Here is a 23,656-nt window from a genome sequence, read left to right on the forward strand (position 1 = left end):
CTCTTACAGTGTGACTTTCTCTCTTCTTGCTATGCAACTAACTCTGTTCTACCTCCATCCCACAACCTCTTCCCACTTGTCTACCCATATTTGTTGCTTGTATTTCCTGTTCCAACAATGTGTTAAGCAACATCTGAAAGCCAGAAGACAGTTATCCCTCACACCAGTTTCCTAATCATCACTAAGCCCTGGGGAAACACAATGGATCAGCGAGGCCCCAAATGCAGATGTGATTAGCACACTGGGCAGTCAGCCCGCAAAACATTTTCACCGAGTCCTCTAAAGTGTTGCATAAAGTAAAGATAACGTTAAGTCTGTGGAGGCTTCCGTTATCGGGAAAAGATGCTGTAGTGATCTTTTCTGAGTGTCTCCTACTTGCGACAAGGTGGACTTGGGAGGGAAGCCGTCTGCCAAAGCCTGAATCCTCCAAGGTATAGATTCTCTCTCCACAGACATTCCCCTTTCTTTCATATCTTTTGTTAAAATGCCTCCCGGTGGACTACTGGGGATGTCTGCAAAGGTCTCTGTTTGGTTGCTATGTAGAGGTTTGGAACATTTAACTGTGAGCATGGCTTCTCTTTAGGATGTGACGATTCCTTTGGAGCCATGATAGAAAGTGTTAGACATAATAATACAGCAATTTCTTTGGGAAAATGTGGGTATGGACACACACACATGCACACACACCTCTTAGGTACATTAAATCCCACTGGCTGCACCTGAGTTTGTCTGCCAGCTCTGATAATGAGGGGTGGTCTCGATATGCCTGAAGTATGGGGTCTGCAAAGTGCATTTTAGCATAGCTCAGGGGACAGTAGAGTGTCATGATAACTTGAGATGGATTACCAGGTTCTGATTTTTAGCTTCTGAAATTGCTGGCTGTGTGTGCTTGGGAAAGCTACTGAACTTCTTTGTTCCTCAGCTTCTTTGTCTGTTAGATGGAAAGGATCATAACAGTAGTACCCATTTATCTGAGGTTGTGAGAACTAAATTAGTAAACATGAGTAAAGCCCTTAGAACAAATGCCTGTCACATACTAAGAGCTGGAGAGGTGAACTTAACTGGCAGTTTCCTAGAAAATCTACATTTCTCTGATTTTGTGTGTGTGTGTGTGTGAGACAGAGTCTCGCTCTGTCACCCAGGCTGGAGTGCAATAGCACGATCTTGGCTCACCGCAACCTCTGCCTCATGGGTTCAAACAATTCTCCTGCCTCAGCCTCCTGAGTAGCTGGGATTACAGGCGCGTGCCATCACAACAAGCTAATTTTTTTGCGTTTTCAGTAGAAACAGGGTTTCACTGTGTTAGCCAGGATGATCTCAATCTCCTGACCTCGTGATCCTCCCGCCTTGGCCTCCCAAAAGTGCTGGGATTACAGGCGCGAGTCACTGCACCCGGACCATTTCTCTGATTTTTTTTTAACAAATAAATAACTGATTTAACCGAATTTTACAAAATATACTTTGTTTCACCTGGAGGCTGAAAATTCTCCCTGATTATTTTGATTATTTGAAACAAATCAAGTTAAATAATATGGTTAGATATTTGCTCCCTTCAGAAGTGCTCTTGGGGTTTCTCGGGATGAGAGGCTCCAGTGCTTGCAGAGGTATTTTCCATTATCATTTATCAGGATGGCTACCTTGGGCTGGACCAAAAGTCTGGTTACTGATTGAACATATGTGTTAACTGAGTGCTTGCCATCTGATGGTTCTGAGCTAGGCGCTGGAGTTGCAGTGATGAGTAGACAACGAGGTAACAGACAAGTATCCAGGCAATTAAAGCTCAGGCTGATTAAGTGGTATGAGAAGGAAAGTTGAGGAAATTTTGAGAGCAAACAAAAGGGGTGCACGCTTCTTCCAGAGTTGGCCAGGACTAAAAACAACGTCCTGGAAGTATGACATGTGGGCTGAAAATCAGTCTGGAAGGGCTGGGCGCGTTGACTCATGCCTGTAATCCCAGCACTTTGGGAGGCCGATGTGGGTGGATCACTTAGGTCAAGAGATCGAGACCAGCCTGGCCAACATGGTAAAACCCCATCTCTACTAAAAGTACAAAAATTAGCTGGGTGTGGTGGTGCACGCCTGTAATCCCAGCTACTTGGGAGGCTGAGGCAGGATAATAGCTTGAACCCAGGAGGTGGAGGTTGCAGTGAGCCGAGATCACTCCAGCCTGGGAGACAGAGCAAGGCTCCAGCTCAAAAAAAAAAAAAAAAAAAAAAAATACAGTCTGGAAGGAGAGCAGAAATTATCCAGGTGAAGCTTGGGGGGACTTGTCTTTCAGGAATAGGGGGATAGCATAGAGGATTAAAGACAGTTGAGGGCTTGGAACTTCTGAAGGAAGACAAATCAATAAAACAAGGCTGGATGGAGTTTTGAGATAGGGAGGGGTGAGGGGTGAGGTGGGAGACACAGGCAAGAAATTATCTGGTCATAAAGCAGCAACATTCTCCATATTGCATGCATCTTAGTTCATTAGATATTTAATCCAAAATACATACAAATTTCCCAGTGGATAAATTTGAAGTCTTAGCTTTTTGGCTATTCTTATTTATACTTCTTGCAGATAATTACGTTAGGAAATCATTCACATAGAGTTTGCTTTAAGCTTTATTGATCTTCCCTGGCTCTTGGGTTCTGTGCAGTGCTGAACACGGGAGGTTAAGAGTTCCTTGTCATTTCACATTTATCCATATTTAAATACATAGAGAATGTAATTTAATCTTGGCATGAAAATCAATATTGGTAGGAAACTTTGATGAAGAGTATTGGTAGGAAAATTTTATGACATTTCTAATAAATGTTTTATCAGTATTGGTAGAGAACTTTTATGAACTTTTATAGCAATTCCCAGTGTAATAATACAACATGACTTGACTCTCACTTTAAGTCAATGCTTAGTAAATTTGTCACCACACTTAAGTGAGGGTCATACGTGCCCCCAGAATAGAGTATCAGAAAGGTAAACATCCTGAAAGTGGCATGTATTTAGCTTGACAAAAACATTATTAGAAAAATGGATCGGCCGGGTGCGGTGGCTCACCCTTGTAATCCCAGCACTTTGGGAGGCCGAGGCGGGCGGATCACGAGGTCAGGAGATTGAGACCACGGTGAAACCCCGTCTCTACTAAAAATACAAAAAATTAGCCGGGCGTGGTGGCGGGCGCCTGTAGTCCCAGCTACTCGGAGAGGCTGAGGCAGGAGAATGGCGTGAACCCAGGAGGCGGAGCTTGTAGTGAGCCGAGATCGCGCCACTGCACTCCAGCCTGGGTGACAGAGCGAGACTCCGTCTCAAAAAAAAAAAAAAAAAAAAAAAAGAAAAATGGATCTAGTATATAATTTATAAGAAGGAGTAGAAATTAAGATACTATTCTTTACTTTCTTTTTCAATAAAAAGCTTTTATTTTAGATTGAAGGGTACATGTACAGGTTCGTTCTATAGGTAAATTCATGCCACAGGGGTGTGTTGTGCAGCTTGTCACCCAGGTACTAAGCCTAGTACCCAATAGTTATTTTTCCCAATCTCCTCCCTCCTCTCTCTGATAATCTCCAGTGTGTGTTGTTCCCCTCTATGTGTCCATTTGTTCTTATCATTTAGCTCCCACTTATAAGTGAGAATATGTGGTATTTGGTTTTCTGTTCCTGTATTAGCTTTCTAAGGATAATGGCATCTAGCTTCATCCATGTTCCTGCAAAAGACATGATCTCATTCCTTTTTTTGGCTGCATAGTATTCCATGTGTGTATGTACCACATTTTCTTCATCCAGTCTACAACTGATGGACATTTAGGTTGATTCTATGTCTTTGCTATTGTGAATAGTGCTGCAACGAACATTCACGTGAATGTGACTTTATGGTAGAATGATTTATATTAAGATCTTATTCTTAACCCAATCAATAGTTATGGCAGAATACAGCATCATTTCGTGTGTTTATGGTTCATCTCATGCCATCTCCCTCATCAGTTAAAAAAGCATATAAGCATTTTACAACTATTTTGTGTTGGAGGGTACTATGAATTAGGAAGTTATATTGCCCAACATTCAGAAGTCCAATATAAGCATTCTGTGTGTACTTTAGTGATACATATTTTTTAGCTGTAATGATTGAGGTGGTTGTTTTGTGACCCTTATATATATATAAACTTGAAGGCCTTTTTGTCAGAAGGCAGAGTATAAGTTAAAAGCTGATACCACCTGTTCACAGGTTAAGAATTCCGTACATTATCAAAGTCAACTCTCTCAATGTTAATATAAAATTAAAATTATTCCCATTTTTACAGAAGTGAAAACTGAGGTTCCCACTACAAGGTCATGCAACTAGTAAGTGATGAAATCTGGATTTGAATTTGGATCTTCCACAGTGCTTAAACTCTATTATGTTATGTTGATACTCAGAAAGACATCTTCTATATAATGCTGTATAATGTGGTGGTTTGAAAAATATTGGACCTTAGAGTAGAATGTTTTTAGTAGAATCTGAAATGATTTATAAGCTATATAAGTTTGGGTAAGTTTCTCAGTCTCTCTATACCTCAATTTTTTTCATCTGTGAAATGGGAATAATAATAATATTATAACAGAATTAAATATATTAATACATTCACAGCATCCAGACAGTGCCTGGCATATAGTAAGAAGTACTAAATAAATGACACCTATTATTATTACTGGAATGTGACTAAAGCCATTATTCTTATAAAGAGACCACTGCTCAGAGAAACCATATGTCTGGTTGCCCTCGACTGATTTGAAGAAAGGCAGGGACTGTATATCAGTGCATGCAAAATGAGAAAGAAATTGTTCTTTACCATTCTAAAGTTAAGTGAAGTACCAAGGCCTACTACAATGACCTGATGATGTCTACTACTTCAAGGCAAGACAGAATTAAATATTGTACAAACTCTATTGTTGCTCTGCCCTGGTGTCCCATTTGTGGAGAGTCACTGTAATGTATGGACAGAATCGAACCCTTCTGTAACACTCAAAATTTTAGTAGCTAGTGGAAAAAGGGAAAGCATGAAGGCTTTGGATTTCTTTTCTATCACAGCCATAAACAACCCCAAATGGCCTCCCATGAAGTTGATAATGCAGAGCTGGGGTCAGCCTCTACCCATCGTACCCCAGGCAGTGAGGTGGGACCAGACGAGCTGAATAATTCTGTCTACCAGCCCATTGATGGATCACAAGATTATCAGAAAGGAAAATTACAAGTTCTTGGGGTAAGTCAGCCTTAGTTTAAACACTGATTTAAGAGGGAAGAAAATAAATACAGTTGACCTGTGAACAATGTGTGTTCGAACTGTGAGGATTCCCTTACATGTGGATTTCTTCCACCCCTGTTTGCCATCCCGAGACAGCAAGAACAACCCCTGCTCTCCATCTTCTTCCTCAGTCTATTCAATGTGAAGAGGATGAGGATGAAGACCTTTATGATAATCTACTTCCACTTAATGAATAGTAAATACATTTTCTCTTTCTTATGATTTCCTTAATAACTTTTTTACTTTCTCTAGCTTGTTGTATATAATATGTCACATACAAAATATGTGATAATCGACTCTTTATGTTAATAGTAAGGCTTCTGGTCAACAGTAGGCTATTAGTAGTTCAGTTTTGGGGAAGTCACAAATTATATGTGGATTTTCCACCGTGAAGGGGTGGGCATTCCAAACCCCGATGTTGTTCAAGAGCCAACTGTGTCATGTAGAAAAACTTGCTTATGCTGAGAAGGAGGAAATTCTGAGTTATTTATCACTGACTTAGTGATGAATTGGAGAAAAGACAGGGACTTCTTATAGATCTGGGGAGCAGAAATGCAGAGGCATTTTCTCATGGTAGAAAACATCAAACCTTGGAGAACAGATTCCAAGACGCTTCATTTTTTGTTTTGTGCCTTTTGACCAGCCATTTCAGGAGGCTGAGCTCTATGAAGCTTATATTCTATATTTTAAATTTAAACATTGGGTTGAGAGAAAGGCTGAGTAGGATATGGCTTATCCTCTGTCTGCCTTCATCATATTATGACCCAAAAGCATGCTGGGAAGAGACTTTGACTCCATCTACCTTACCAATCATGTCTCCTTTACTCTCCTGCCACTTTCTGAGAGGAGTTCGTGAGAAGGAACAGAAATGTGGGAGAGAGGTGAAGATGAAAGGCTGCCGCTGGAATTGGTGCGGATAGTGTGGAACAAAATCTCTTTCAGATAAGCTCTTGTTCTGTTAATTTAGGCTTGACACTGTAACCATTTCAAGCACCGACATCTCCTTTCTGAGGAAAATTAAAATGGCCTGTTTTCAGTGTCCACTTTAGTACATGACTGTTATGCCTTTTTCCCCTTTCTTCTTTCAGGCCATTCAGATCCTGAATGCAGCAATGATTCTGGCTTTGGGTGTCTTTCTGGGTTCCTTGCAATACCTGTTCCACCTCGAAACGCACTTCTTTTTCTTCACCTTCTACACAGGCTACCCGATTTGGGGTGCTATATTTGTGAGTATTCATACTCCCCTGGCTGTATGTTATTTCTTAGATACCACTGCTGGAGATGTGTTTGATGACAAAAGTATTGTTTGTGGGTTATTGGAAGGTTGCATGCTGTGGTTTTGATTCACAATTCTTGATATAAACAATTAGAGACAATAAACTCTTTCTTTTTTAATTAATTAATTAATTACTTAATTTATTTTTTGAGACAAGGTCTCGGTCTGTCATCCAGGCTGGAGTGCAGTGGCATGATCTCTGCCCACTGAAACCTCTGCCTCCCCAGCTCAAGTGATTCTCTTGCCTCAGTCTCCTGAGTGGCTGGGATTACAGGCATGCACCACCATGCCCAGCTAATTTTTGTTTTTGTATTTTTAGTAGAGACAGGGTTTCACCATGTTTTCCAGGACGGTCTCAAACTCCTGACCACAAGTGGTCCTCCCAGCTTGGCCTCCCAAAATGCTGGAATTGCCACGCGTGAGCCCTGATGCCAGGCCAAAAATCTCTTTCTGATTAAGAGAAACCACATTTGCCAAGTACAAATGAAGTCCTAAAAATTATCTTATATCTATGTGTTACAGTTATAGATACTTAAAAATTTGAATGAAAAATGGGTATTGATGAATTGCCTTGTGGTACAGCAGAGAGTCCTGGCTTGAGAGTTAAGAAATTTGTCTGCTGATTACTGTCTGAAAATCAGGAGAATCATTTCCACTATTTGGGTCAACATGCAATCAGAAAAAATAGGGGTGATTTTAAAACGTATTCATTCAGCTTTGATTATTTGATTATTACTTCCCTGATGGTTCATTTTTAAAAAGTGAATGATATGTTTGTTGGCCATTTGTATATCTTCTTTTGAGAATTGTCTATTCATGTCCTTAGCCATTTTTTGATGGAATTGTTTGTTTATTTCTTGTTGATTTGTTTGAGTTCATTGCAGATTCTGGATATTAGTCCTTTGTTAGATGTATAGATTGTGAAGATTTTCTCCCACTCTGTGGGTTGTCTGTTTACTCTGCTGACTGTTCCTTTTGCCATGCAAAAGCTCTTTAGTTTAATTAGGTCCCAGCTATTTATCTTTGATTTTATTGCATTTGTTTTTGGCTTCTTTGTCATGAAATCCTTGCATAAGCCATTATCCTAAGTGAAGTAATTCAGGAGTGGAAAATCAAACATCATATGTTCTCACTTATAAGTGGGGGCTAAGCTATGAGGATGCAAAGGCATAAGAATGACACAATGGACTTTGGGGACTCAGAGGGAAAGGTGGGAAGGAGGTGAGGGATAAAAGGCTACAAATTGTGTGCAGTGTATACTGTTTGGGTGATGGGTGCACCAAAATCTCACAAATTACCACTAAAGAACTTATCCATGTAACCAAACACCACCTGTTCCCCAATAACGTATGGAAATAAAAAAAATTTAAAAAAACAAAATGAATAAAATTAATTGCATGGAAAGACAAAATAAATAAATAAATAAATAAAGTGAGCAGCATCAAGTACAATTCTGTGTCCTAGGATGTGAATTTAAAAAGGAGGTTTGTATGACTATTGCTGGATATCTGCTAATTGAGGGAGGACCAAGAAGAAAATGGTTGAGACTTAATATTCCTTTATCTGTTTTACTTCCTATTTTCGAACAGTTCTGTAGTTCAGGAACCTTGTCTGTTGTAGCAGGGAGAAAACCCACGAGAACATGGGTAAGTAGCACTTCCTCTTTTTCTATGATCAGAGGAGTAGAAATATATTATTCATAAACAGTAGGATAGTAAGTGTCCATGAATACAACTGAGGCATTGAATATCATTTAATGGACAAAAAATTAGTTTTCTTAACGTATTCAGATGGTAGGTCAGCAGAAGATCACATACGTTGCGAGGATGCATTCCTGGGATGCTTGCTGTTAATATTGGTGAACTTGAAGCTTAGAAAAGGTCTTCTTGATTTTTATGTGTTGTCAAGTTTGACCAATTCTAATTATTTGGAAGTAAGAACTCCCACCACTAACTAGTTTGACAACTGAAAGTCCAAACTTCTATTCTAAACAACTGCTAAGTCTCTATGATGTGTTCTTAGTGAGTCACGTAGCCACTGATACTCCACTTTCCTAGTCCATTCATTCACTTTCCCTCCTCCATGGATAGCTATTTTACCATTTTATTGTATCCTCAAACACCAATCCCACTTCTCTCCTCCTTACTCTCTGCTGATGATTTTTCTGTCTCTTCTGAGAAAACTGAAGCCATTAGAAGAGAATTTTCAGACCTCCACTACTTAATGGACTAAATCTGTACCAATGTATTTTTTCTTCTAGCCTCTTACCATAGGAAAACTTTGTGATTTTCTTTAAAGCTGATCTCCCTACTTGAGTATAAGATTCCATTCTTTTTTTCCCCACACAAGTGCATCACTTTAATTTGTGTCTCTCTACTATATATATTTTTTTTGAGTCTCACTCTGTCACCCAGGTGGAAGTGCAGTGGTGTGGTCACAGCTCACTACAGCCTCCACCTTCCAGGGCTCATGCCATCCTCCCACCTCAGCCTCTCACATAGCTGGGACTACAGGTGTGTGCCACCATGCCTGGCTAATTTTTGTCTTTTTTTTTTTTTTTTTTTTGGTAGAGACAGGATCTTTCCATGTTGCCCAGGCTGGTCTCAAAATCTCGGGCTCAAGCAGTCCTCCTGCCTCAGCCTCCCAAAAGGCTGGGGTTACAGGCATGAGTTACCTTGCCCCATCTCTAATCAGCATGTAAACATCCAGTTACTGTTCTAAACTTAAAAACAAAACAAAAAAAGAAAACCTTGACATTATTTCTCCCTGCTAGAGACAGGCACAATTTGTATTTCCTTCTGTAGCTAAACTCCTTCAAAGGAATCATCATGTTCTTTCTCTAATTTCCATATACTGGTTTGAATTAAGCCCACTTCAATAAGACTTTATTTTATTCCCTACTATCCTTCTGTAACTGCTGTCTTTAAGATCACTGAAAACTTCCACCCTGCTAAAACAACGGTCGACTCTTGATCCTCATCTAACTTACCCCATGAGCAGCATTTAGCATAGTTAGTCTCCCACTCTTCCTTCCAGGAATTTCCTCACTTGGCTTCCAGCATACATTGCTTGGCTGGTTTTCCTCCCATCTTTTGGTTTCTCCATCTCAGTCTCCTTTCCTGGTTCCTCTCTTTGTCTCTGACCTTTTAATGTTCTGGTGCCCCAGAGCTGAATTCTTTGCCACCTGCTCTTCTCAATCTATACGTACTTCTTCTGTGATCTCACACATTCCTATGACTTCAAATAATATCTATATGCCCACAACCCTGAAATAAGTATTTCCAGCCCAGGTGTCTCTCCTGATCATCACACTGGCATGTAAAGATCCAAAGCCCAACTCCCAGTCTTCTTCCTCAAACCTTCTCCTCATGTCAGCTGAGGGGAATGTCATCCTTCTAGATTCCCAGACCAAACACAGAATAACCCAGAGTCTTCTTTCTTTCACAATCCTGAATCCTCTTTATCAGCAAATAATGTTGGCTCTACTTTCAAGCTATTGTTACATCCAATTTTGACCTTTTCTTATCTTTCTATTGATGACATTTCATCCAATCCACCTTGTCTCTCCTAATCGGGCTTCTAGCTTTTATCGTTGAACTTCTCTTTGCCTTGCTAGAAACAGTGATCCCTCGAAACCATAAAGCCAAATATATCATTTATTTCTTCCAAATCTTTCATTGGCTTTGTATTTTTCTTAGAGTTAGAAACAAGTTCTTTTCGTGATCTGCAGAGCCCTACATGATTTGGCTCTCTGTTAACTTTCCTTCTTCTTCATTTCCTAGTATTGCCTACATGCCTCCAACGCCCTTGGCCCCTTTGCTTCCCCAAAGATTCTGGCCTCAGGACTTTGAGTGTTTCCCTAACTGCAAGGATATTCCCCAGATATCCTCCTGGCTGGCAGCCACAGCTCTTTCATGCCTCTCCCCAGTGTCATTTCTATTCAATATCAAGAACCCCCACTCCTCTTTTTGGATTCCCAGATTCTCCTTATCCCATTCTGTTAGCCCTTAGTACTTCATCACTTTCAAAAATATTATGTAATTTACCTATAGTATGTTTACTTTTTTCTTTGTTTTTATTGCTAGAATATAAGCTCCATGGAGGGTGGGGGACAGAAATCTTTCTTTGGTCATTGATGTTTGTCTCGCATCTAGGATATCAGTGGGTGTGTAAACAATATTCAATCAATGTTTGTGTCAATGAATTGTTGCCAAAGGAATGAAGTATGTGCTGCATATATTAATTGAAAATTCTTATTCTTTTTTAGATACAGAACAGTTTTGGAATGAACATTGCCAGTGGTACAATTGCACTAGTGGGGATTGCTTTTCTCTCAGTAAATTTAGCAGTTAATATCCTGTCATTAAAGAGTTGTCAGTCTTCAAAGTCACCGGACCTATGCAATTACATGGGCTCCATATCAAATGTATGTTTCTGAAAAATATGTATAAAATATTTCAAACAATCCAGGATGTACAGAAAAATAATATATCAGGTACCAATGTGCCATAATTTGAACCTCTTTTTTTTTGAGACAGAGTCTTGCTCTGTCGCCCAGGCTGGAGTGCAGTGGCATGATCTCGGCTCACTGCAAGCTCCGCCTCCTGGGTTCACACCATTCTCCTGCCTCAGCCTCCTGAGTAGCTGGGACTACAGGCACCCACCACCATGCCCAGCTAATTTTTTGTATTTTTTTAGTAGAGACAGGGTTTCACCGTGTTAGCCAGGATGGTCTTGATCTCCTGACCTCATGACCCATGCACCTCAGCCTCCCAAAGTGCTGGGATTACGGGCGTGAGCCACTGCACCCAGCCCATAATTTGAATCTTGGGTCTGCCACCTATTTGATTTATAATGAAGCGCAAATTAGATAATCCCTTGAGTTTTCTCATTTTTGAAATGAGGATAACAATAGTACCCATCTCATAGGATTGATGTTAATATTTAATAAGTTAACATATGATAAGCAATTAAAACAAGGCTTAGTATATCATGATACACAATTATTACTACAACTACTACTATTACACTCCGCAGAGAGATTTTTTTTAAAGTTTCATTTCATATCTCCTTGCTTAATAAAACAAACGAGAGATTTACAACTTTCTCTGCAATCTGGAATGTTCAAATAATGACTTGAAGTTTTGAAGGACTGCGCTTTAGAATGAAATGAGCATGGTGTTTTCAAAGGAAAGCTCTTTAATAACCTTACCAATTTTATTTTTTATTTTTTGAGATGGAGTCTCGCTTTGTCGCCCAGGCTGGAGTGCAGTGGCGCAGTCTCGGCTCACTGCAAGCTCCGCCTCCTGGGTTCATGCCATTCTCCTGCCTCAGCCTCCCGAGTAGCTGGGACTACAGGTGCCCACCACCATGCCCGGCTAATTTTTTGTATTTTTAGTAGAGACGGGGTTTCACTGTGTTAGCCAGGATGGTCTCAATCTCCTGACCTCGTGATCTGCCCGCCTCGGCCTCCCAAAGTGCTGGGATTACAGGCGTGAGCCACCGCGCCTGGCCAACCTTACCAATTTTTTAAAAATTTGTGTTTAGGTATTCTACCTCTTGTGAGGTCTACTTAGAAATTAATATTTTCCTTTGGAATTATCCATTTCATCCCAATGATCTATGAACTGTTAATTACAGACTCACTCCTAAGCTTCCTGTTTTCTTGTTTTTATTATTATTATACTCTAAGTTCTAGGGTACACGTGCACAATGTGCAGGTTTGTTACATATGTATACATGTGCCGTGTTTGTTTGCTGCACCCATTAATATGTCATTTACATTAGGTATTTCTCTTAATGCTATCCCTCCCCCATCCCCCCACCCCACGACAGGCCCTGGTGTGTGATGTTCCCCGCCTTGCATCCAAGTGTTCTCATTGTTCAATTCCCACCTATGGGTGAGACACTACTTGTGGAAGTTTGTGTTCTCATTTTCTTTATTATATTTTTAATGATCTAAATTTATATTTGTTGGAGCCTGATTTTTCCGTGAATTTGGAGGTATTTTTCCTCCAGGGTTATATTGTATTGGTTGCTTCTAGGTGCCTCAGTAACAACAGTAGAATCATCAGCCCAACCATTTTATTTTGTGTTTATATCAGCTTAGTGTTTTAGTTTCTAGGGATAATGTAAATGCCTAAACCCCTATAAAGTGCTATTAATGAAATTGTGGAAGGGCCATTTTTGTTCATTTTCCTAAACTGCCTACTCCTCTCCTTAGTTTACCACTATTCAGATTGGAAGATGTTAGTGATAATGTCAGAATTTTGTTTCTACAGCTTCTTCCCCCTGTAGCTACTTCACATGCGTTGACATAGAAATGCGACACATCTTTCTCTTCAGAGAAAATGTTTTCATGCTTTTAGATTGAGATACTATCTCTTCTACAGTATTATATGTGTCTGTGTCTTTAATTTATGGTTCGCTTTGTTCCACTTTACGGCGGGGAGATGTTGTAGTCTGGTTTCCTGCTGACATTTTTTTTTTTTACCTCTGGATGTTGCCACTGGGTTTGATATAAGGCATCATATCCCCTAGGGCGTGGTGTCTCTACTGCTGATTCTCACCTCGCTGGAATTATGCATAACCATCTCTACTGTAGCCATGTGGTGCAAAACAAACTGCTGTAATTCAAGAGAGGTGAGATTTTTCAAATGATTAATCATTCACATGGTCTCAAAGCCTCCCTGTCGGGTTTGAAGTTGTTTCTGATGCTTAGAAATAAACTTTTATGTGGTAATGATTTGTGGAGTTCCTGGAATTAGAGATTGTATGAATGTTAGAGATGGAATGAAGGGTAGAAAAGAATTTGGACGTGAAAATGCAAGAGGAAATACTGTACTTGATATATAAGAGCATACTTTCTTATACAGCTGGAATTAAGTTTTATTATTTTCTTATAACTTGTAACTTTCTACTTGTATGACCTAGGAAAAATTAATAATTCTTTCTAAATTTTAGATATATTAACTGTAAAATGAAAATAATATTTTCATTCTCTTCTAATGTTTGTTGTGAGTACTGTCTATATAATCTTTACAGCATTTGGCACAGTAAACATCAATGAATGGATTTTATTGTTGATGATTATGATGATAACAGGAACGGATGGGAGGAGGAGGAGATAATGATCCTGTTCGTGGACATTAATGTTGTTTTATTTTTTAGGAAATTTCCTCACCTCCCAATTCTGTGGAATCAAGAATACTTCCTTATGAAACTAATTCTGAGAGCATGAATATTTGACCTTAAATCTCCAGTGACTCAGAGCTTCACCCACAAACTCAGGAGAACATGAGCCTGTTTGTAAAGCTCAATCCTTCTACCATGGCACCAATCACAAGAACCTTGGACATTTGACTGACTCTATCCTTTCTCTCCTAACTATAAATCCTATTTGTGTGTTGTGGGTATGGAAGGACAGATATATTTCTTTAGGCATTCTTGGATATTTGTAACTTCTATGATCATTACTCCAAAGTTGTTTCCAGAAATTGGTTCTATTTCTTCTTACCCACCTACTCCATTGCTTTATGAGGTTTAAGGAAGGAAGGCAGTATAATCCCTATTCAATATATTTTTTCTAAAATCCAACTTCTGACCACCCAGTAGGAAGAAAAATGAGACATTTTTTCCATTACAGAGAAATGCTTCTTCACTTTAACTAACATCAGCATTATAAAAGGTGTCAAATAAAAAATTACCATCATTGTCATTAAAATAAATTTTCACTATATTTGAGATAGGAGGGTTAAGGCTCAGGGATTTTATTTCAGTGAACTGCTAGAACTCACACATGCCCTGATATGTAAATGATAATTTATGTTGGTGAGTCTGAGAGCAAGCCCAAATGTGTTCTTCAAAGGACAATGGGAAACTGTAAAGTAGAGAAGTAAAGAATAAGGCCTTTAGAATCTGACACATCTGGGTTCAAATTCTGAAACTGTCACTTATTACCTGTATGAACATGGGCAAGTTATCTAATCTCTCTGACCTATTTTTCCTCATCTGTAAAATAGGTGTAATAATAACAACTACTTTGTCAGTTGCTCTGAGGGTTAAATGAAAATAAAAAGAAAATGTGAAACAGCACCACAGGTACTTGCTAATGATGTTGCTGTTGTTGCTGGTCTTGCTGTTGCTGGTGAAAGCCAAGGTGGGATTGTGGTCAGATGTGCTGGAGAGATACAGTGGAAACCTTACTTATACTTCCACTGTGGCTCCTCGTATAATTTCCAACAACTCCAATAGCCATCTTTTCAAGGTGGCAATGTGGTGTGAAAACTTCCCTCAGTTCCTCGTTTATAAATCTGCTAAAGCCCTTATATTTCTTATTCACAAATATTCAAGATAAATAAAATTTATGAATAAGAAATATAAGCACTTATTGTGTCCATAAATTTATACCCATAATTTACTCTTAGCTACTTGTGTATCGTATGTGCAAAGGTTCTTTCCTACCACTTGTTGCCTACTTATATAATAATTATTTCTTTATTGTTAATCCATTCTGCAGCGGGATAATTAAGGAATCAGAGAGACCGAGGGGTTGAGGAGGAATTATTTAATTATTTAGGTGCACTGACCCAGTCAGATTAACGTCCAAAGGACTGAGCCCTGAGCAAAGAGTCCGGTTACCTTTTAAGCATTTTGCGGGGCGGGGGAGGATCTGTGCAGGAGGAAGCCTATTACAGAAGTGAGAAACAAAGACAGTTATTCAGTTAAGACATGTATTACATTATTTCTTATTTTTCAAGGAAAAACATGTTTTACGACTTGAGTTTATCTGCCTAGTGACCTTGCAGCTGCACAGCTAGAGAAACAGGGTCTTCACAATGCCTGGGAAAGGGAGAGATAAGGCTCACTAGCCACAGAAAAACAGGCAGTTAATTTTAAAGGACTCCAGCTCTTTCTCCTCTTCAGGGAGAATTGGGTTTTCTTACATACAACTGAGCCTTTGCTTACACATTCTTTAATTTCTTTTAATTCCTGTTCTAATTCAACAGTTATTTAGGGAGTGCCTACTCTGTGTCATGTATTGTGCTAAGAGCTTGGCATATAATAGAGAATGATGCATAATCTCTGCTCTTAAGTTGCTTGTAGTGGGAGATATAGACCCCTAGAAACACACAAGGGCTCTGAAAGGAAGAGTCTAGGAATCTTGAGAAGCACGTAGGACGAGCTCTAACCCAGATTAGAAGACATGTCAGTGATAATTTTTAAGAACACTTTTCTTCTCAACTGAGTTCTTAAAGATAACTGAGCGTTAACATGATGGAAGGCAAATGGAAGAAAAGAGGATACATCCGAAGCCTTTAAGTTAGAAACAGTTTTGAATATTCAAAGAATAAACTAGAGACTTTAGTGGGTTTAACTTCAGTGTATAATGGGCAGATGGAAAAATAAAAGTTTGGAGAGAGGTGTATGTCACAAGACATTATAAAATGACAACTCTGTTAGTTTTAAGAAGCAATTGAAAATGTATGCAGGTTCCAGGCACGGTGGCTCACACCTGTGATCCCAGCACTTTGGGAGGCCAAGATGGGTGGATCACTTGAGGTCAGGAGTTTGAGAACAGCTTGGCCAACATGGTGAAGTCTTGTCTCTACTAAAAATACACAAATTGGTCATGTGTGGTGGTGTGTGCCTGTAATCCCAGCTACTCAGGAGGCTGAGGCAGGAGAATCACTTGAACCTGGGAGGCAGAGGTTGCAGTGAACTGAGATTGCGCCACTGCACTCCAGCCTGGGCAACAGAGTGAGACTCCATCTAAAAAAAAAAAAAAAATTTACACAGGAATGTCCTGAGACTGGCTTATATTGTTTTGTGGAAGTCAATTTTAAATTTTCAGGGAGCACCGGTCAACATAGTTTGGGTAGCTTGAAGTTAGCTCTGATGGGAGGATTTACACCGCAGAGATGGGGAAAAACCACAAGTTTTAGCATTCATGTGTAGATTTTGCCTGCAGCAAATACTATTGTGTTGTTCAAAAGGTGATTTTGTTTCCCTCATTTCTCCTTTATTTATCATTTAAATGTTTCAGTAAGGAAGATTTGTCTCTTCTCTCATTTGTTTATTTATATTGTTATGTACAAATGAATATTTATATTATTATTTTGGTTATGAGCAATATTTATTTTGTTTCTCAAAGTTTTCCAGCTTTGGCCTTTGGGAGCTGAGTTGGCTCCTGTGTAGTTTTGACATGCTCCACCCCACCCTCCCCTTTTTAGCACTTTCATATTTTCTGGAACTACGAGATTCTTCATGTTATTTCACCTGCTACAGACCTAGAATTTTCATTTCTTCAGGGAGCTCTGGTTTCTTTATTTAGAGAACTATGTTTAAAAAACCTGACCTGGAGGCAAGATATGCTCATTGCTACTGTATGTCACTGCTTTTAGGCCCTCTCAGGGGACAAAGCTAAGAAGTATATGCATGTACACTGACCCATGCACACACATGACTATATTTATTATCATATGTATGTATGTATGTATCTATCCATCTCTCTCTTTCCATCATGAATTCCTACTGATAAATTCCACTCAAATATGGCCACACAGGGTCCATTCTAGCAACCTCTCATCCTTGGTTATTTATAACCTGTTTTCTGAATATAATAAATCTGGCAACAATTTCCACAATTTATTTCCTTACCTGTTTGACATTAGTATACATGTAAATTCATTTCAGAATTGCTAACCAGTATTTTTGTGAGAAATAAATTTACCACCTACAGTACACTGTTTGTGTACAGTTCTTTTTATCCTTAGCTTTAAGGTATGCAGTCAAAGTAGTTGTTTTTTATAGATACTTAGGCCAGCTCCTTTTAACCTCTACCTCTTTCAGTGAGGTTGGCATGCATTTCTAATGTTGTTTAATTTATTTTTCACAGTTTAAATTTCATCCTGCGTTCCATAGTTATCTTGGTTAATTTTTATTTTAAAGTAGCATACAGTAAAGTTCATTATTTGCAAAACATCATTCTATCAGTTTTAACAAAACATAGAGTTATGTATCCACAGTACCATACAAAGCAGTTTCATCATCCTAAGAGTTCCCTTCTGTAATCTCTTGAAAATCAACTTCTCTCCCCACCCCAAACTCTGGTAACAACCAAACTATTTTCCATATTAATTGATATATAGATATAGTCTTTTCATATGATATTCTGGAAAATACTGTATCTATATATCTATTCTTATGGAGGCAGTAGAGTGAGAAGGAGTGAAGGCAGAGATCCAGTCATAAAGCAATGGGTGTTATGGAATGGATTTCAGAGGATGGTGATACTACTAATAATGCCAATTTGAAAGGTCACTATGGCTGCATTATGAATAACAGCTTTGAGAGGGCTGGTACATAAGTGAATATGTAATATGTAAAAAAGAAACCCAGTAAGAATGGTATTAACAGTGTAAAGTTGGACAATAATATGAGCTTGGATAACTGCTGTGCCAGTGAGAATCAAACAAGTATGCAAAATCAAGATAGTTTTAGAATTGGGAAAATTTGAGACAAAAATGATGGTGTTAGGAAAGCTAGACATTTACATGCAAAAAAGTGATATTGGACCCTTACACCATATACACAAATTAACTCAGAATGAATTAGAGACTTAAATGTAAGATCTGAGATGATGAAAATTCTAAAAGAAAACATAGGGAAATCTCCTTGACATTGGTCTTGGCAATAATTTTTTTGATAAGACACCAAAAGCACAGGTGACAAAAGTAAAAATAAATAAGTGGAGTCACATCAAACTAAAAAGTTTCTGCATAGCAAAGGAAACTAACAAAATGAAAAGTCAATATATAGAATGGGAGAAAACATTTGCAAGCCATTTATCTGATAAGAGGTAAATATGCAAAATATGTAAGGAACTCCTACAATCCAGAAAAAAAACCCACATAAACTTATTTTAAAAAATGGGCAAATTACCTGAATAGACATTTTTCTAAAGAAGACATACACGTGGCCAACAGCTATATAAAACATGCTCAACATTACAAATTACTAGAGAAATACAAATCAAAACCATAATGAGCTGTCACCTCACAGCTGTTAGAACAGCTATTATTAAAAAGACCAAAGATAGCAAGTGTTGGCCAGGGTATAGAGAAAAGCGAACCCTTGTACACTGTTGGTAGGAACATAAATTGGTACAGCCATAGGGAAAACTGTACGGGGGTTTCTCAAAAAGTTAAAAATAAGTCCAGCAATCCCACTTCTGGTATATACCCAAAGGAATTGAAATCAGTGTGCTGAAGAGATATCTGTACTCCCATTTTCATTGCAGCAATATTTACAATGGCCAAGATATGGAAACATCCTAACTATCCATGAACAGATAAATGGATAAAGAAAATGTGGAATACATATATAATGGAATATATTTTTTAGTGATAAAAAGGAAGGAAATCCTTCCATTTGTGATAACATGAATGGAACTGGAAGTCATTATTCTAAGTGAAATAAGCTAGGCACAGAAAAACAAATACTGTATGAGCTCACTTATTTGTGAAACCCAAAAGAATTGAACTAATAAAAGCAGAGAGTAGAACGATGATTACCAGAGACTGGGGAGCAGGGGACGGGAGGGAAGTTTGGCCAAAGGGTACAAAACTTCAGTTACAAGATGAACAGGAGCTTTTGAGCAGCGAGATCCAGGGACAGAGTCTCAGCTTCCTGTTGCCGCTGCTGCTGCCTAGAGACTGCTGAACCCCTGTCCATCTACTTCCACCTACTCCGGACACAGAGCATCCAGTCATAGATAAAAATGAACTGGTTCAGAAGGACAAACTGGCGAGGAGGCTGAGCAATATGATGATACTGCAGTCTACATGAAGTCCGTAACTGAGAAAGGAGGCGAATTATCCAGTGAGGAGAGGAATTGTCTTTCAGTTCCTTATAAAAATGTTGTAGGAGTCTGTAGGTCATCTTGCAGGGTCATCTCAAGTATTGAGCAAAAGACAGAAGGTGCTGAGAAAAAACAGCAGATGGCTTGAGAATACAGAGAGAAAATTGAGAAGGAGCTAAGAGATATCTACAATGATGTACTATGTACTATGTCTTTTGGAAAAGTTCTTGATCTCCAATGCCTCAGAAGCAGAGAGCAAAATCTTCTATTTAAAAATGAAGGAGGGCCGGGTGCGGTGGCTCACGCCTGTAATCCCAGCCCTCTGGGAGGCCGAGGCGGGCGGATCACGAGATCAGGAGTTTGAGACCAGCCTGGCCAATATGGTGAAGCCCTGTCTCTACTAAAAATACAAAAATTAGCCGGGCGTGGTGGCACGCACCTGTAGTCCGAGCTACTCAGGAGTAGCTGCCTCAATGGCAGCAGAATCGTTTGAACCCGGGAGGTGGAGGTTGCAGTGAGCCGATGCTGTGCCATCGCACTCCAGCCTGGGGGACGGAGCAATGCTCCATTTCAACGACAACAACAACAACAACAACAACAAAAAGGAGACAACTATTTTTACTTGGCCTGAGGCTGCTGCTGGTGATGACATGAAAGGGATCCTAGATCAGTCACCACAAGCATACGTGAAATCGCCAAAAAGGAAATGCAACCAACAGATCCTATCAGATTGGGTGTGGCCCTTAACTTCTCTGTCTTCTATTATGAGCTCCTGAACTCCCCAGAGAAATCCCATTCACTTGCAAAGGCAGCTTTTGATGAAGCCCTTGCTGAACTTGATACATTAAGTGAAGAGTCATACAAAGGCTGCTTGCTAATGCAGTTACTGAGAGACAACTTGACATTGTGGACATTGGATACTCAAGGAGATGAAACTGAAGCAAGAGGAAGAAAAAAATTAACCAGCCCTCCAACTTTTGTCTGCCTCATTCTGAAATTTACACAGTAGACCGTTTGTCATCCATGCTGTCTCACAAATAGTTTTCTGTTTAGCTTTATGACAGGTTTATGTTTATTGCAGCAGTATTCAGAATGGCCAAGATATGGAAATTCTATTTAAATTTTAATATTTCCCATGTGGTTTTTATGTTAATATTAGAAGATTAGAGCCAGTCAACATTTAGGGAGTTATCTGTTTTCATCTTGAGATGGAAAATATGGGGATGTGGAATTTTTATACAAGTTATAAATGTTTGGCATAGGACTTTTGGTACATTGTGACTTCACAATGGCCAGAGTTAAAACTGCTTCCATGTCTGAGTGAAGAAAACTGCCTACATATTGATTTGTCCTCATGGGGAATAAAAGGGATAATTTGTTCCAGTCACAGATATAGTAACTGTGGGTACTTTAAGGTTTGGAGCACTTACAAGGCTGTGGTAGAAACAGATATGCTATGGATACCACATGTTAAACCACGTATATCTGCAGAATACTCAACTTCAACGTGCACACCTTTGACTACAGCTGCAGAAGTGTTCTTTAGACAAAGCTGAGACCAATTTACTCTGGATATGGGCAGAAGTGGTTTATATTCCGTATTTGTAAAGTTCACTGCTGTTTGCTTTCATTATTTTTGCTACGCTCATTATCTTTGTATTTAAATATTTTAGGCAACCTAAGGACAAATGTAAAAGTAAAGATGCAGTAAAAGTGAATTGCTTGATAGTCATTACTTCATGTACATCAAGCAAATCAGTCAAATTAAAAGAAAACACGTGTATTTAATTTTTAAAGTGTTTTTCTTTTATGCCTTTTTTTGATACTTGCCTCACATGCATGTACTGTAACAGTAGTTAACAGAGAAGTAACTTGACATGATGCATAGTTTCATTTAATATCTTATGAAATTTTTATAAACAATCCAACATAATTGTTAATAACACATGTATTATGTTCATGTAAGTGGAATAAATGCTGTATGAATAGACTTTCCAGCTATTTCTCTATAGCTTTTCATGTAAATTAGTCTTTTGATTCTGAAATTGCTCTAAAGGAAATTGTCCATTTTTTGAAATTTATTCCTTATTCTTCCTTGGCAGTTAATGAAATTTTACCAAGTTTAAACACAAAATTTATCATAGCAAAAATACTACTAACATAACTACTGTTTGCAACCATGCCCCATGTTCGCCTCCGCTCCTCCTCACCCTGAAAAAAATGAGTTTCTGTTTTTTCTAGTGGAAGGGGATTGATTGGAAAAAAGTAATATGTTCCTTTTAAAATTTTAATGTACAGCATTTTCTAACTTAGGAAGCCACAATGTTCTTGGTCCATCATCACATTGGGTAGCATTAACTGTAAGTTTTGGGCTTCCAAATCACTTTTGATTTTTAAGAATAATTTATAGATACTATTATAGGTTGCCTTTGATTTTGATCCTTTATTCCTTCTATTTGTCAGGAGCACAAGATTACCTTCCTTTTTTAGCCTTCTGTCTTGTCACCAACCATTCCTACTTGGTGGCCGTTTACTTGGAAAAAGGCCACATGATATGTCTGGCTCCACTCAGTGTCTAAAACACTCTGCTTCCTTTGCCTGCATCCCAGAAACTATTTCCCTCATCCTATTTACTGCAACAAATCTCTCCTTAGTTTGTGTTTATCTCCCTTTAAACCTTACCTATCCTGAATATTCTGTCATTGTCTGCCTTTAAAATCCTTCCTCTTTCTTTTCCTCTATTCTTTAAATAATAATGGGGTAAAGTTATATCCAAAGTTCACTCTACAGAATATTTTCTCAATACTTTGCAGAAAACACCAAACAAAACATTTTAAAAGAGGCGTTTTTTTTGTTTTTTTTTGTTTTTAGAATGTAAGCTCCTCAAGAGCAGGGACAATGTTCTCTCTATGTTCTATTGTGCCTCACACATTGTAAATGCTCAATAAATATTGATGACGGGAGGCATTGAGTCTTGATTATAAGAGCGAGAAAGTGAAATCCCAAACACTGTTTTGTTGCTTGTTTTATTATGACCTTAGATTAAGTTGGAAAATATTTGTCCTTTTGAATAACTGTCCCAAATATTACATTCAAATAAAAGTCCAATGGAGGAAAAAAAAAAAAAGACTAACAATTTCTGGGTTTCTAAGATGATGTGGTTTGGCTGTGTCCCCACCCAAATCTCATCTTGAATTGTAGTTTCCATAATTCCCATGTGTCATGAGAGGGACCCTGTGGGAGGTAATTGAATCATGGGGGGCTGTTCTCATGACAGTGAGTGAGCTCTCACAAGATCTGATGGTTTTTTAAGGGGCTTTTCCCTCTTTCCTCAGCACTTCTCCTTCCTGCCCTCATGTGAAGAAGGACGTATTTGCTTCCTCTTCTGCCATCATTGTAAGTTTCCTGAGGCCTTCCCAGCCATGTGGAACTGTGAGTCAATTAAACCTCTTTCCTTTATAAATTGCCCAGTCTGAGGCAGTTCTTTAGAGGAGTGTGAGAACAGACTAATACATAACGTATGACATGGGTGGTGATGGATATGTAAATTAATTTGATTATAGTAGTCATTATACAATGTATGTTTATCAAGTCATTACATTGTATATCTTAAATATATACAACCTTTGTCAATTACATATTTAAAAGCTGGGGCAGGGGAATAAGCAAACATGGAAACCTCCAGCCAGCCACCCACATTATAACAAAAACAAAAATTGTGGCTAAATAGATATTTGCCATGGAAAATAGTAATGAAAATTTGTAATAGATCATAAATAATAGGACATGCCTGAAAGAGGAAAAGCCAAATTCATATTTTATTCAAAATACATTATATTGAGGTATATGAAAGATACAGAAAAATGTACAAATAGTTAGTGTACAACTTCATATTTTTTTATTATGGTAAGAACACTTAACAAAAGTTAACACTTAACTGTCCTCTTAACAAATTTTTAAATGTACACTCGTTGTTATGGACTGTAGGTGCAATATTATACATTGTATCTTTAGAGTTTATTCATCTTGCTTGACTGAAACTTTATGACTGCTAATTAGCAACTCTCTATTTCTCTCTCCTTCTAGGGACTGGCAACCATTATTCTACTCTTGGATTCTATGAATTTGACTATTTTAGATACCTCATACAAATGAAATCACGCTGTGTTTGTCCTTTAGTGACAGGCTTATTGCACTTAGCAAATGTCTTCCAGGTTCATCCATTTTGTTGCAGATGGTAGGATTTCCTTTTTTTAAAAA

At 38.6% G+C, this 23,656-nt stretch overlaps 1 protein-coding gene and 1 pseudogene across 3 annotated transcripts; both read left to right on the top strand.

The window, feature by feature from the left end:
- Positions 1-318: 318 nt before the first annotated feature.
- MS4A3 (membrane spanning 4-domains A3) lies at positions 319-14,628 on the top strand. Of its 3 annotated transcripts, XM_003275206.3 has the most exons (7): positions 355-431; positions 5,045-5,216; positions 6,347-6,484; positions 8,124-8,180; positions 10,802-10,960; positions 13,075-13,176; positions 13,705-14,625. In XM_003275206.3, the coding sequence occupies exons 2-7, from the start codon at positions 5,061-5,063 to the stop codon at positions 13,780-13,782; spliced, it is 690 nt and encodes a 229-aa protein (XP_003275254.2). In that variant the 5' UTR covers positions 355-431; positions 5,045-5,060; the 3' UTR covers positions 13,783-14,625. The 3 variants fall into 3 exon arrangements, with proteins under 3 accessions (XP_003275255.2, XP_003275254.2, XP_003275256.2); XM_003275207.2 differs by lacking the exon at positions 6,347-6,484 and having other exon boundaries at positions 319-431; positions 13,705-14,628; XM_003275208.3 differs by lacking the exons at positions 5,045-5,216; positions 6,347-6,484 and having other exon boundaries at positions 362-431; positions 13,705-14,628.
- A 4,644-nt stretch (positions 14,629-19,272) lies between these two features.
- LOC100593047 lies at positions 19,273-20,405 on the top strand (annotated as a pseudogene).
- Positions 20,406-23,656: the final 3,251 nt, after the last annotated feature.

The sequence above is a fragment of the Nomascus leucogenys genome, chromosome 4, assembly GCF_006542625.1.
Source record: "Nomascus leucogenys isolate Asia chromosome 4, Asia_NLE_v1, whole genome shotgun sequence".
NCBI lineage: Eukaryota > Metazoa > Chordata > Mammalia > Primates > Hylobatidae > Nomascus > Nomascus leucogenys.